Source organism: Danio aesculapii, chromosome 1 (assembly GCF_903798145.1).
Source record: "Danio aesculapii chromosome 1, fDanAes4.1, whole genome shotgun sequence".
Taxonomy (NCBI): Eukaryota; Metazoa; Chordata; class Actinopteri; order Cypriniformes; family Danionidae; genus Danio; species Danio aesculapii.
In genome coordinates, this window is record NC_079435.1 from 38,809,295 (window position 1) to 38,824,383 (window position 15,089).

Sequence of the window (15,089 nt, forward strand, 5' to 3'; positions counted from 1 at the left end):
CCAGCGAAGAAACTCAACACAGAGGAACATAAACACCTACTGCCAGCTAGCGTTTCGGAAGTGTATTGCAGAGCAACAGAAACAGCGCGCAGAAGTATAAATGCACGCCTACGTGCAATGTTTGCGCCGTAGGTCACGGCGATCACTTGACGCAGAAGTATAAATCAGGCTTTATTCCCTTTATTCATCAGGGGTCACCACAGTGGAATGAACCGCCAACTTATCCAGCATATGTTTAACACAGCGGATGCCATTCCAGCTGCAACTCAGTACTGGAAAACATCCATACACACTCATTCACAGCCAATTTAGTTCAATTCACCTTAGCGCATGTTTTTGGATTGTGGGGGAAATCGGAGCACCCATAGGAAACTCCACAGAGAAACGCCAACTGACCTACTGTAGCTGGGACTTGAAACAACGACCTTCTTACTGCGAAGCGACAGTGCTAACCACTGAGCCACCATGCAGCCCCTTTTTGTGAAGTCATGGAGAAAAAAAATATTATTCATTATTTCATACAAAATAAATAGCACAACATGAAGATAAGATTAATCACTCTCACATAAAAGTGGCTCAATGGTTAGCACTAAGGTCGCTGTTTCAAGTCATGACTGGGTCAGCTGGCATTTCCTTGTGGAGTTTGCATGTTCTCGCCGTGTTGACTTGGGTTTCCTCCGGGTGCTGCCCCACAGTCCAAAGACATGCAGTCTAGGTGAATTGAATAAATTAAATTGTCTGTTGTGTATGAGTGTGTATAGGTGTTTCCAAGTACTGGGTTGCAGCTGGAAGTTACTTCATTTTTTGTCTTCTCACACCATATGACATTTTTTTAGTACAAATCAGTAAAATGTTTTTAAAAAAAGTGTATTTTCTTAAACATCAAACTTCAAACTACACAAATATAAAAATAATCTATTAAAAATAGTGATTTACAAAAAATGATTTCTGGCTTAGTCCCTGAATTATCAGGAGTCGCCATGGCGGAATGATCCACCAATTACTCTGGCATATGTTTTATCCGCACTAGACTCTTTATCCATATGTATTCCAGTCACAACCCAGCACTGGGAAACATCCATACACTCTCTCATTCACACACACATTTATTCACTACGGCCAATTTTAGTTTACCCAATTCACCTATAGTACATGTCTTTCGACTGTGGGGGAAACTGGAGCACCCAGAGGAAACCCGTATGAACACAGGGAGAACATGCAAACTCCACACAGAAATATCTCCTGGCCCAGCCACCGTGCCACCCTAACATTGTTATTTCTTTCTGTATGTCAATCTTGTACTGTACAACAAACACAACTACATAAACTAAAAATTACAGTACTTCGATTTATTATCCTTATAGCCTGGTGCAAAAAATGCAGAGAACAACAAATCTGCTGCAACTCAGTCAAAGTTCAGCTTAATACAATCAAATTTGGAGTTCACACACTTCAAATCATTAAGTACATCAAATCATTATTATTTGAGTGATTCAGTGTCAACTAACCTCACTTAATTTAATTAGTGCTTGATTCAATCAAAGTCCACAGTTTATTATTGCCTTATAGGCCAATACTTTGTGTGTTTTAATTACAAGGCAAAAATATCCCAATAGAAAGTTCTATGTTTTGAGATTAACATTGATTGTATCTTTTGTTTTTGCTTATTTTGATAAATGTTAGGACAAAAACACAATGGTGACATTTAAAGGCCTCATCAGTTTTTACTAATGTCATTACATCACTTATTAATGCAGCTAGTTGTCAGTAATATGGGTCAAAGTTATGATCCCTGAAGATGTCAAATTACTGCTTAGCATATCATAAAGAAAAAATATCATATTAAATAATAATAATAATAATAATAATAATAATAATAATAATAATAATAATAATAATAATAATAATAATGAAAAACATTCTAAAACTAGGAAAACAATGTCCATTTGTATCTTGCAGTGAGATTTCTTTTCAGTTGAAACTGTTCTATAATGATACACAATTTCATTTTAATGACAGTTTTTCCATTATTAATTAGTTTACTCATGGTAATAACTCAAAATAATGAATAACACTTTAAAATAGTCTATGAATAAAGACTATAAAAACACTTAAGTAGACAATAAAATTTCACATTTTATGAGACATTTTCCCAAAATAATTACTCTGCATTGTAGTGCAAGTCATTATTAAGTGAAAGTATCATTATTTATTAACTATTATGAGAATGTTTAGCATTTTTATTAGATGTTTTTTCTCAATATGACAAGGTATGTTGCTATTATGACCTAAGAGCAATTTACTCCACACCAACAGATGGAAACAACTGAGGACAATCACCAGAATACTACACATCGTTTCTTATTCTACGACCTGAAAAGTGTAGATTCAGCATGTTCAGTGGGCAAAAAATTAATAAAATAATCCAACAGATGCCAACAAGAGCAGCACACTCATCTGAGAAAACCTGACAAGTGTTTGTTGCTGACTGGTCTTTACAGAATCACGTTTTACTTAACGTGGGTTTTCATAGCAAAACTGATACTGATATGTGACAGAAATATCATCATTATGGGGAGAGGTTTGCTTAAAACCAGCCACTTTTCAAATCGATGCATTCTATGTTAGACAATATCTAATATTTCTAACAACAAAAACATGAGGTTGCTACATAAAAAGTAATAGGACACCAGAGTCTAGTGTATTTGTGGAAAAGGCCTGCTGTTTTATGACATAACCCAAATGTGTTGTTTTGTCTTGTGTCAGGGGTCCCTGGGAAGCGTAATGAGCTGTATTATGAGTGCTGTAAGGAGCCCTATCCTGACGTGACATTTACAGTAACAATGCGCAGGCGAACATTGTACTATGGTCTGAACCTGCTCATTCCCTGTGTGCTCATCTCCGGCCTGGCGCTGCTCGTCTTCCTGCTGCCAGCCGATTCTGGAGAGAAAATTTCATTGGGTAAGATCAACATCACATACTGTAAAGTACAGCTTTCTCTTTTGGGGAGAATTGGGGAAATTCATATTACTTTTATTTCAACTGTTTGGAAGACAATGAGCTTACAATGAACTTTAAAAAACACACAAAAGGTAACACTTTGCTTGTAGGGGTGTTTACTTGATGTCTGAGTTTGTTACCATTGGAAAATAAACATATCACTCTGCTCAGATGTTCCGTGATCCAACAAACTCTGATTGAGCATGTTCAGTCAGGTGAAAACAAACTCTTATCAATGGCAACAGATGCCAATAGGGGTAACACACTGATCCAACAAACTCCAACAGACTTCTTTGTTGGTGTTCATCTGTGCAGCATGAATTGGCCTATACTTGAAAGAGTGTCATGACACCTTTATAATCATGACTGTATGCATGATTATGACAACTGCCATTAAGTGTCACTCACTCAGTTATGTATTTTTAAATTCAAAGGTGATGTTGTTTGAGATGTTTTTGTCAGGACAACTTAATTTTTTAAATTTCGTATTAAAAGTGTCAATACTCAATACTCATATTTCAAATAAATTGATAAAACCGTCATTATATGCCATTTTAATGTCAAATTCAATTTATGCCAAAGCAGTTGGGGTAAAAAAAAATACTATAATAATGACGCTGTTATAAAAATGTATGGCCTCATGACAGTCATGTTTATGACAGATTTATGACAAATTATGTAATCTTGTCGTCATAACAAAGACACTGACAGGTTTTGTTGTCTTGGTTACAAAGACAGATTGTGACGTGTATGTCAAGTAGTCACAAAGACATCTCAAACAATGTAATATTTGCATATAAAAAGACATAACTGAGCAAATAACTCTTAATGACAGTTGTTATAAGCATGAATAAAAATCTCATTCTAATTTATATTCATGATGTGTCATGCCATAATTCATGACAGTCATATGAACACCCTTTCAAGTAAAGGCTAATTCACACCGCATAGACAAACAGCAACAAACAGGTTCGTTTTAGATATTTAGTAAGCATTTGTTGGTTTGTGGAACGTCTGAGCAGTGTTTTATGATTATGGAAACAAACTTATACTTAATCTGACCCAGGACCAAATAGCCTTCATGTAAATGTCTTTTTTGCCTCTTTAAAAAGGATCATTTAATTGATTAGTTAATTATTGAGTATGATAATTGTTGAGGCAGCATTCTAAATACAATGATCAACTTATTTGTTGTTGTTTATTGACATTTGTGTGGTCTGAGTTGGCCTTAAAGTGAGGATCAGGATGTTGTAAATGTAAAACTAAACCATGATGACGATGGGTGGTTCGACAGACAATGAGCCAATACTACGCCATCATAAATAATGAAAATAACCCATCGAAGACGTCTTCAAGACTAAGCGGAATTCTCTGTTGGCTGTCGTGACTTTTTCTAATCAGTTTTGGCCAATGCAAACTATTATTCCAACATCCAGCTGTGCAAGAAAAGATGCAACATACTGTAAATTCGAACTGAAAAATTCGAACTGAAGAAAGTGACTGAGGTGCTGGCCAGTTTGTTTGTAACTTGAACAGATTCCTCATTTTAAATATTTATTTATATATTCTAATGATATATGATGATAAATTTGTATTTTAAAATTAAGTTTTTTTTTTCTTGAGTCAGAATATTTAGGCAATGTTTTTGATAACAATTGGACAAGATAATCAGCAAAAAATAAAATAAAATACTGCTTAAAATGTCACTCTAAATGCTAAATTTTACACAAAATTAAAAAGAAAATGAGGTGGATAACTGCAAAATGATCCACTTTTTGAGAAAAAAGAACCAACCCTTTTACCAGTCTGGCTACAGATCTGATATATGTACAGTAATTAGACATGAAGGAATGGCATTCATTTGTTTTACTCCTACCTTTTCCATTCGTCAGGTATCACTGTTCTTCTGTCATTGACTGTCTTCATGTTGCTGGTGGCCGAGATCATGCCAGCAACCTCTGATTCTGTTCCTCTCATAGGTGAGTGGAGTGCATCATCCAGATTGCGCAATTTTCAAAGAATGTGTCCAAGAATCTGAATATTGAATCTCATAAAAAACTTTTTGATGGCTTACTGGGTTTAACAGTGTTGTGTCTTCTTTGGCTCTGTAGCTCAGTACTTTGCCAGCACCATGATGATCGTGGGCTTGTCGGTTGTTGTCACCGTTCTTGTTCTGCAGTTTCATCATCATGATCCACAAGGGGGAAAGATGCCAAGATGGGTGAGCTGAAACTCTTTAAATGAAACAGACTGTTTAATATGAAGATTAAAAAAAGATGCATGATGGACTGTGACCTCAGAACAAGGTTATTGCTGTTCACTCAAAATCATAGCTCACTCAAAAATTACTCAAGTGGTTCTAAACGGCTGTCTTGAACACAGAACAAGATATTCTGAAGAATGAAGAACATTTTATTTTCATTATAAACTAAAACAAATTATATATATATATTAATGAAGAGATTTAAAATGTCATATTTATATTTTAAATTCATATAATGTCATATAGACATTTTAAATCTCTTCATTAACAAATTACTATTGGTTTTGGACTTGAATCTGATTTTAAAATGATAAAGCAACAATTAATTAGTCATTCTTTTACTGTGAAATTAAACCCAGTATCAAACCGATGGTTTAAATATAGCACTGTTGTGTTTATTTCATTATTTTCAGTTTAAAGCTTGGTGCAAGTTAGGGAGTTATTAGATACATGTTGATTTAATCTAGAATTAAGATGAATCCAACCCAAATTTAATACAAACAAATTAAAAATGATAAGACTATACGTCAGATTGTCTTCAGTTTCTAGGTCAGGCTGCTTCACAGGCTCACAAATAACACCTTTTCTGCTCTCCACTGCATGCATTTAAATTGTTTTTCTATGTAAACAAGAGTTAGACTGACATCTTGCCTGCCACTTTGTCATTTTGTGCATGATGTTTTATAGAAGCTGTCTAGTCCAGACATTAAACTTTAAAAACACATTTTGAGAGACGTGTTGTCAACATTCAACTCCACACTAGTGGACATTTAGAGGCACAATGCAAAGCAGTTTCTGTTGTACCTCAGGTGTGCATTATTTTTCTAATTATCCAATAAACCAGAGTCAGTTATTCCACCTAAAGACAAGTGTTGTAATTCAAGACATTTGTCAAATTCGCGAGATATCTCCTGTGTGTAGTACTACAGTAGTTTCTTAAATAATCATTACACAGCCCTAAACATATACATGTCTATGTCTGCTCAGAATTCAGTGTAAAGATGATATGCCACGTTAAACATTGTGTAAATGAATCATTATGAGGTTTAATGCCATTGTCCTTGATGCCTTTACTTGTCAATTCCAAAGCCCGATGTTTTGTTTTGATTTGATTTTGTTTTGATTTTTGAGTTGTAAGCTGTGAAAAGACTGAACTCATTCAGCGTAGTGATATGAAACTGTAATGTGGTCAAGACGTGTCTGGAACTTCTTTAGCCGTGTGTTTTCCTGACAGTAATTGCACACCTTAGAGTTTTAATCAGTCAGTTCAATCAGAATCAAGCATGATTCCGTCATAACAGCCCTGCGGTAATACAGTATGTCATTTTACACTGCAAACGAGGAACAGAAGTGCTTCTGAAGAAACATTTATGTGTCTTCACAGAGAGTGTTTAACACTGCTCAGGGGTGGCATGAATGCATTTACACAGCAGTTACAACTGTATACTATAATTCTAGGGGCATGATGTTTTTCACTAAATTTTGAGCAGGCACAGAGAAACCTCTAATTATTGTGTTTGGCTTGCTTATTTAAAATGTAGATGCAAGACAATCTTGTGCAAATAAAGTGCAATGTGGTCACGATGCACAGCAAAATTGAAAAAATCTTCACAATTTTCAGAACACTGCAAATTCACAGTATATCATTTGACCATAACCATAACCAATCAGCTTCACCATTTCTATGTATTGTACAGAGGGCCGCTGCTGGCCAAAAGGGTGCCCTTGCAGAGGAACAAAAGCCCACAAACATATGTATTTAAACATGTATTAATTAATTAATTAATTTATTTATTTATTTATATACATTAGTTTTACTCATTTCATATTACTGATCTTTCAGAAATATCAGAATGACTCAGTTTTGTTATTTCATATTGTAATGTACAAAAATGAAAAATCAGGCTATTAAAAACACACCAATCCACAGATCTAAAGACTAAAGCGGCTTTATTGTCTGCAAAAAATTATATAATATAGAATTATATAAGGTGATGCAGTGGCGCAGTAGGTTGTGCTGTCGCCTCACAGCAAGAAGGTCGCTAGTTCGAGCCTCGGCTGGGTCAGTTAGCGTTTCTGTGTGGAATTTGCATGTTCTCCCTGCGTTCGCGTGGGTTTCCTCCGGGTGCTCTGGTTTCCCCCACAGTCCAAAGACATGCAGTACAGGTGAACTGGGTAGGCTAAATTGTCTGTACTGTATGAGTGTGAATGAGTGTGTGTGTGGATGTTATCCAGAGATGGGTTGCAGCTGAAAGGGCATCCGCTGCATAAAACATGTGCTGGATAATTTGGCGGTTCATTCCACTGTGGCTACCCCGGATTAATAAAGGGACTAAGCCAAAAAGAAAATGAATGAATGAATGAATGAATGAGAACTATATAATATAATAACTATATAATAAATAATACATACAGTGAAATAAGTGTGCAGTGCATGTGTATGTAGCTGGTGTGCAAACAGAATTGTAAAGTATTGCACAAGTTAATATTAATAATTTGTTATTGTTTGTGTAATTATCAGCAACATAGGGGAAGAGAGCAAATGCGAAAAGTCAAAAAGCATGTCCTGTCATAGTTTAAAGCACAATGCATAGCAGCAAAGCAAGAAACTGAACGTAAACAACAAATCAGGCAGATTTGGTGCAGTTGTGGGAAAGTTTAAACGTTAGTCTCTCTAATTTATCTGAAAGTGATGCACGCGATTCATCTTGTACTTTTTTCCTCTTCTCGGCTCCAGACTACTGTTGTCTTTTCCCGGGCATAGAGCTGCAACTGGCAGCTGCAAAGATAAGTAGACCGGACTGCGCCGCGCATACGCAGCTATGCCATTGGGCTATGCGCGTACATGGAAAAAATTATGTCACATGTTTGTTTTTGCGTTAGTCATAAAAGGATTTTTAAAAATGTATTTAACAACATATTATCAATGTATATTTTATTTACACTCAGTTTATGTTAATATTATTAGATAAATATGAATAACTTTTTTTGAGCAACCGAGATGGTGCCCCTCTCCGGAGTCGAGGCCCTACGCAGCCTGCGTACTCTGCATATAGGGAGCGGCGGTACTGATTGTACAAATTTCAGTTATAACAGTAGGCTAATTAATTAAAACTTCATAAATAAAACTTGCATCCAAGCTACAGCAAGATTTTGTCAGTGGTGGTTCCTTGGAGTATGCAGCTGATTATTGCTTTGTAATGGCAGATGCCATGAGAGTGCTATCTCTTCGAATTGGCGTCTTCGAATCCACTTTTGCTATTTTAAGGACGGAAAAAAACGCTTTGCGCCCCAGCGCATAGTCTAATAGTGTTGTGCTTATTCTCTTAATGAGTTATGGGTGTGTTTTGAGAATAACGTGCATTAAACCAATCAGAGTCTCGTCTCCCATTCCCTTTAACAGGTCAGTTGCGTCGCGCCATTGCGCATTTGCTATTTAAATGGTGGACTTTGTAAGTGGAAAAACTGAATGCTTCATTTTTGTGCAGTTAAAAACAGTTAAACAGACCATCTGCAGCACGAGGATAAAGAATGAGCCTCCTCCATTCGGCCTCTTTACTTTCTCTTTACTTTACTTTTACTCTATACCCCTTTACGTTCGTGGATAAGGAAACGGTGTTGGATGCACTCCACTGAAGACATCCAATAGCCTACACATAATAAATAATACTGCTAATAATAATAACATTATACAAATGCAAATTTTGTCATGAATAAACTAAAAAAGGCCCTCCAGACATGAAGACAGGAAGGCAGGGATTTTTATATTTATTTAGAAAATTTTGGTAACATTTTAATTCTTACTTTTTTTTAAAGTAAAGATATTTGTGTATTGCTGTACATTCTGTATGTGTGTTAAACAATGTGTATGTTTGGACACGCATAGGCGCATAAGTAACGCGCTCTGTGCTGGACTTTAGACCAGCTTTTAGTTGCTCAATGGTGCAGTCTACCTCAGTTTCTCAAAATAGCAATGCACTAATAATGCACCTCAAAACACCTAATTTTTAGACGAGCACACGTATGAGTTCCCAAGGTGGTACAAATGGATTTGCTATTTAAACAATGTGGCGCAAAACATGAAAATTAGGGTTGCACTGTTCTGAAAATAGCAACAAATCACAGCAAACACATCTTGCACCTTGATGCGCCGAGTGTATAATAAGGCCCAGTCATTTTGTTTCAAAATCAACTCTGATTGGTTAAGTTATTCAGGCTTTCTGCAACTAGTCATCAGCAAGTAATCAACAACTTTAGACTGCAAATTGTGACAAAAAAGCTATTTAAAATTGTACATTTCACTTGACATGTTTTGCACACTATACAGACTTTTTCATAAAACATTTTGAACAATATAAACTATAAGGGATGATGTAATGTTTACTTATAAAACTGTTTCCATCCACAAAAATCCAACTTTAAAAAAACTGCTGCTGAAACATTCTAAGAAAACACTCTGAATAAGCTTAATGTGTTTGAGTTGTAGAATGACTGCAGTGCAGTTGGTCCACAGGAGAGGTAATCAGGTCTATTTGCATCAAACTTTAATGTCTACTCATACGAGAAGAAAAGAGCTCTTAGCTGCTTCTGTCTGGTGTTTCTTATTTGGTTCATGTCCAGTGGGACGCACCTGCTGCTAGGAGCTCTGAATTTTTAAACGTGGGAATTGTGGACATTTTCTCCAATAATTGAATGAAACAAACTGACTTTATACAGCATATCATTACTACCATCAAATATCTTGGTAGCCCATTATAGAGCTTCATCTTCAGCAAATTCTCCCTGTTCTTCTTAGGTGCGTGTGATTCTGCTCAACTGGTGCGCCTGGTTCTTGCGCATGAAGAAACCAGGTGAGGAACGTAAAGCCAACTTCAAATATGACCAGTCTCCAGCACACCACGCCAGTGCCAGCAGCATTCAGATGGGCGTCATGCCTGGTCAACCGTCCTCCACCAACTCCACTACCAATGGCCATATGAACCTGTACTTTGGCTACCACTCCATTGACAGCGCCTGCTGTCCACCCAGTAGTGACTCCGGCGTGTCTTGCAGCGGTGGACGAGTTGGTGGATCACCAAATGAAGAACAGCGAGAGGGAGTGAGGATGTTTGCAGGTGAACCAGAAATCCATCGCATCCTGGCAGAAGTGATGTACATCGCCCAGCGCTTCCGTGACCAGGATGAAGCCGAAGCCATTTGCAGCGAGTGGAAATTTGCAGCGGCAGTCGTGGATCGGCTCTGTCTGGTGGCATTTTCACTTTTCTCCATCATCTGCACTTTTACTATTCTGATGTCCGCACCAAATTTTATCGAGGCAGTTTCGAAAGACTTTACATAATTGTGATAGGAGCACGTTGGAGGCTTTTGGGTTGTTTTAAAAGTTATTACAAAAAGAAAAAACACGTGATTGAGTGTGAGAAGTGTCTACCGCCAAAGTTGAGTCCTTCCTCGACTCATCTTCTCAAATCCATGAGAATTGTTGTTACAAATAATTCATATAAAAAACGAATAAACAAAATTGTGTATTTTTGAAATGTGACTTTTCGAACAAACGTGCAGACCCTTGGACATGCTGTTTGGGTGATATTTTATGTCTTTATATACTGTATATGGACTGAGCATTGAGGGTTGGTTTATGTAAAGATGTGCTCTGTGTGCTAACTTTGTTAGTCACAACAGCTTCAAATGTGTCTGTGAAGTTTGTGTTCTGAAAAACAAACATAATGAATCCCCAAATCCCTTTAAAGCATACACATTTTCTTTAGTAATATTTTTGGCACCATTTAACATTATTTTAGTACGAATATTTTTACTGAACCAACATACAAATCCTTACAATTTTAACAAATATTTCCTTACCAAAGCAACAATAGCATCGAGGGTTTATTTAATACACTCTGTTACTGTCACTTTCATTATTTTGAAGTTTTCTATTAATATTACAGTTATTAGTGTGTTCTAATCTCTCACTTGTGTCCGGTTTGTCCACGTAAATCAGAGTGTTATTATTTTGTGACCATACTGACCCTGTGCTTTGTTGTATTATGTAAAAATACTATGTAAACACTGTGGATATAAGTCATTTTGTTAGAAAATATAGATAAAAATAAATAAAAACAATTTAAAGTTCCGGGTGAGTCTATGTATTTTAGTATAGTTGGCATTTATTTGTTATAGCTCTTTATTTAACCTTTTAGAACTGCATTTCTATTTACTTTGCTATTTATTTTGAAATCTGTTGTAGCCTGGTGAAAAAAAATCCAAACTACAGTTCATTTGTTTTAAAATTCATTTTTTAATGTTCTTTTTAAGATGTAAATGATATTTATGTTCAGAATACTAAAAGCTCTTTTGAGAAAGGATCTAAAATTGAACTGGAGAGGTAAAGCTTTGCTTATTCATTGAGTTGGCAGAGCAGTGCAGAGGCTTTTGAGATCCAGTAGTCACTGGGCTGGTTGGATGGCAACATCACAGTTACCACAAAATTGGTGGAGTGTCCTAATAGACAGAACAAAAATACACAATAAAAATGAAATATATATATATATATATATATATATATATATATATATATATATATATATATATATATATATATATATATATATATATATATAAATATTATATTAAATTTAAGTAAATAAATATTAAATATATATATATATATTTGCCAACAATTACTTGCTATATATATATATATATATATATATATATATATATATATATATATATATATATATATATATATATATATATATATACTGTATATATATACTGTATATATATAATGTAGCCAGTAATTGTTGGCAAAAAATATATATATAATTGTAGCCTGCAGAGTACTCAATTCTGAAATTTAGTTACAATTTTAAATAAACACACTTATTTATTTCATTTGTATCATATCTATTTAAATTACACAAGACTGTACCTGTGGTAGAGAGAGTTCCAGCTCGAGCAGAGGTCTTATACAGTGGTGCGTGGTAAAGGCTGGGCTCAGGAACATAGTTTTGCTGAGGTTCGAAATGAACCACAGGCAGCATAGGGTTCATTACCCTCGAAAGTGCATCTTCAACAACCATGTTTGTGTCATCCCAGCGACAGGCGTCCATGAACATCCCGTGAACCAACACGCCATCCTCGATGTTGGGAAGCTAAAGAAGCAGACCGCATATTGACTTCATTAATCAACATTAATGTTTTCTTTTGAATTAAGATCATGCAAATATGTACTAGAAAAAATGTAAAACTATAAAATACAATGTACCACCCATGTGCTAACTCAAAAAAACACATACAATTACATGTGAAATACACTGAACACATGTGAAACATAGCTTCTCTGTAAGAGAGTATAGAACTGATTAAAAAAACATTTAAATTAATCTTTAAAATATATACTGTATGTTGCAGGTCCCGTGAAGAATTTTTGAATGTGCAATTTTATTTGATGTTTGAAAATCTCAAAACATGAAGAGAGGGTGGGACATAGTGTACCTCCTCCTCTTAAAAAACAGTCAATAACGTTTTATTATCACTCTGCCAGTATGGGTGGTTGAGCTTAAGTGCATAGTTCAGATACTAGAGAGCATCTGATTGGTCATGATTTGATGAAAAACTAAAGTATGAGGTGACATAAATAATATCGTTGTACCATTTAGGTGGAAATGACCAACTGCAAGCTTTACATTCATTCATTTATTCATTCATTCATTCATTTATTTTTCTTCAGCTTAGTCCCTTATTTATCAGGGGTGCCAACTGGCCCAGCCAGGACTCAAACCAGCGATCTTCTTGCTGTAAGGCAACAGTGCTAACCACTGAGCCACCATGCCGTCCCAAGCTTTACATGTTTATATAAATGTTATATCTTCTAAATATGCTGGATAAGTTGGCGGTTCATTCTGCTGTGGTGACCCCAGATTAATAAAGCGACTAAGCCGAAAGGAAAATTAATGAATGAATGGGACCATTTAATATACCTTTTTGTTTCCACTCTTACCTCCTTGTCCATGTCAAGTTCTTTCCCTGGCCCAAGGGGTTTCTGAGCTTCAGTGACAAGGGTCTGGTCCCTGTACACTGGAACCATGTTGAAACGAAAATTCAGTTCATCTATAGGCAGGTTGTATTTGCGTGCGTGATTCTGGAGGGCACCTACAAGACACAAACATCAGCTTTTTATTGAACAAAAGAGTTTCAGATGACCTAAGTATTGATACAAACGTGTTACTTACCTGTGAGGAATCCTTGAGGAAAAAAAAATCCAGAAATCCAGAAAGACTTAGGCTGACCCTTTGTGATCCAGCTCTGCTCCAAGACACACAAACACATACAACCAGATTTGTGAATGAAGAGCAAACTTCATTCAAAATACAAAGAAGCAAAACAACTTTAACCCCCAGTGGAAAAGAAGTCAAGTCAAGTGTAAAGCTGACAGATCATTTCTACTTCACATCATTCAGCTCCTATGAAAGAATAAGTGACTAGAGGGTTTGAAAGTTGTAGCTGATGGACACAACAACCAAAACAACTTCAACTCAGACTCTCCAATCATACTGCTGGAGAGGTTTTAGGAATATTTATAAGCAGATGAATAATAAATGTTTATATTAGTGTGTTATAGTCATTCTAGTTCACCTCATTTCCTTGCCCAAAAGGTTTGCAGCGAGAAACAACAGAAATGTTATTTATTCAGTGGAAATATTGCCTTTTGACTCAGCTTTTAAATTGCATTTACCCTCCAAACTTGCACACTTGCTGCTTGGCAAGCAACATGACAAGAATGTCAATGAGGTTTGTGCGCTTCTTTTCTAAATCTTCATCATATCATGCAGGAAAACACTTGAGTATAGCACAGTAATCTACACATTTTCAAGACAAGCTTACTTTTTGACTTTTTTTTTCTCCTAATATAAATTTATTTTGTGAGAAATAGACATTACTTATGTCAAAATATCTTGTGTCTAAAATGATGTTAAATATCTCACTTTGTTTTACACATACACCATTTATCCATCCATCCATCCATCCATTTTTTGTTCATTCTACACTGCTATTCCAAATTTGGGATTTCAAATATTTCCATACTTTTTAAAAGAAATGATTGATAATTTAGTAATGATGCTAAATGTTTTTTTAAGTTTAAGTGTTTAAAATGTTTAAATGTTTAAAAGTGAAATAGACTTGTAAGGTTACAAAGGGTTTCGATATAAAATAAATGCCTTACTTTTGACTTTCTATTTATCAAGGGCCACCTAAGTAACTTTAACAACCTAAATTTATCTCTAATTTAATGAAAGGTTTTTTTTTTATCAAAGTATCCTGAAAAAATATATAACGATATTAAAAAAAATAAAGACAATAAAGAAATTCTCTTTAACTGCAAATTTCATAATAAAATGACAGACTGCACCTATTTGACCCCTTTTTCAAGATTTTAGATAAGTCTTTTGTGTCTCCAGAATGTGTCTGTAAAGTTTGAGCTCAAAACAGCCATCGGATTATTTATTAGAACTTTCAGAATATTGGATTTTCTGCTCTGAACAACCATGTAGCTGTTATTGTTGCCTGTGCCTTTAATACTAGTTCTCCCCGCTCACTGTTCCCACGTGCCTGTTAGAGTGTGCCTCAATCTCTGCCTCAGTTGCGTCAGATAAACAGCACAGTGACAGACACGAAGGAAGCAGATCTCACCTAACGTTTGTGAGAAATACTACAGTAAGAACTGTCCCAATGATTATTTGATGTTTGTTGTGGAGTTGCAACAATGAGTCACACACAATGTCGTTACAAAGTTCATGCACACACACACATACAGCGGACACAC

The 15,089-nt window shown here is 35.6% G+C and overlaps 2 protein-coding genes across 2 annotated transcripts in view; one reads left to right on the forward strand and one right to left on the reverse strand.

The window, feature by feature from the left end:
- chrna8 (cholinergic receptor, nicotinic, alpha 8) overlaps positions 1 to 11,353 on the forward strand; it is a 157,425-nt gene extending 146,072 nt beyond the window's left edge. The window contains exons 7-10 of the mRNA XM_056460106.1: positions 2,767 to 2,961; positions 4,893 to 4,979; positions 5,112 to 5,221; positions 10,059 to 11,353. Coding sequence (XP_056316081.1) covers positions 2,767 to 2,961; positions 4,893 to 4,979; positions 5,112 to 5,221; positions 10,059 to 10,601 — 935 coding nt within the window. The 3' untranslated portion in view covers positions 10,602 to 11,353. The remainder of the gene's footprint in view (positions 1 to 2,766; positions 2,962 to 4,892; positions 4,980 to 5,111; positions 5,222 to 10,058) is intronic.
- Positions 11,354 to 11,582: 229 nt separating this feature from the next.
- dnah6 (dynein, axonemal, heavy chain 6) overlaps positions 11,583 to 15,089 on the reverse strand; it is a 165,279-nt gene continuing 161,772 nt past the window's right edge. The window contains exons 75-78 of the mRNA XM_056460119.1: positions 13,498 to 13,570; positions 13,266 to 13,417; positions 12,195 to 12,417; positions 11,583 to 11,761 (exon numbers count right to left, since the gene is read on the reverse strand). Coding sequence (XP_056316094.1) covers positions 11,658 to 11,761; positions 12,195 to 12,417; positions 13,266 to 13,417; positions 13,498 to 13,570 — 552 coding nt within the window. The 3' untranslated portion in view covers positions 11,583 to 11,657. The remainder of the gene's footprint in view (positions 11,762 to 12,194; positions 12,418 to 13,265; positions 13,418 to 13,497; positions 13,571 to 15,089) is intronic.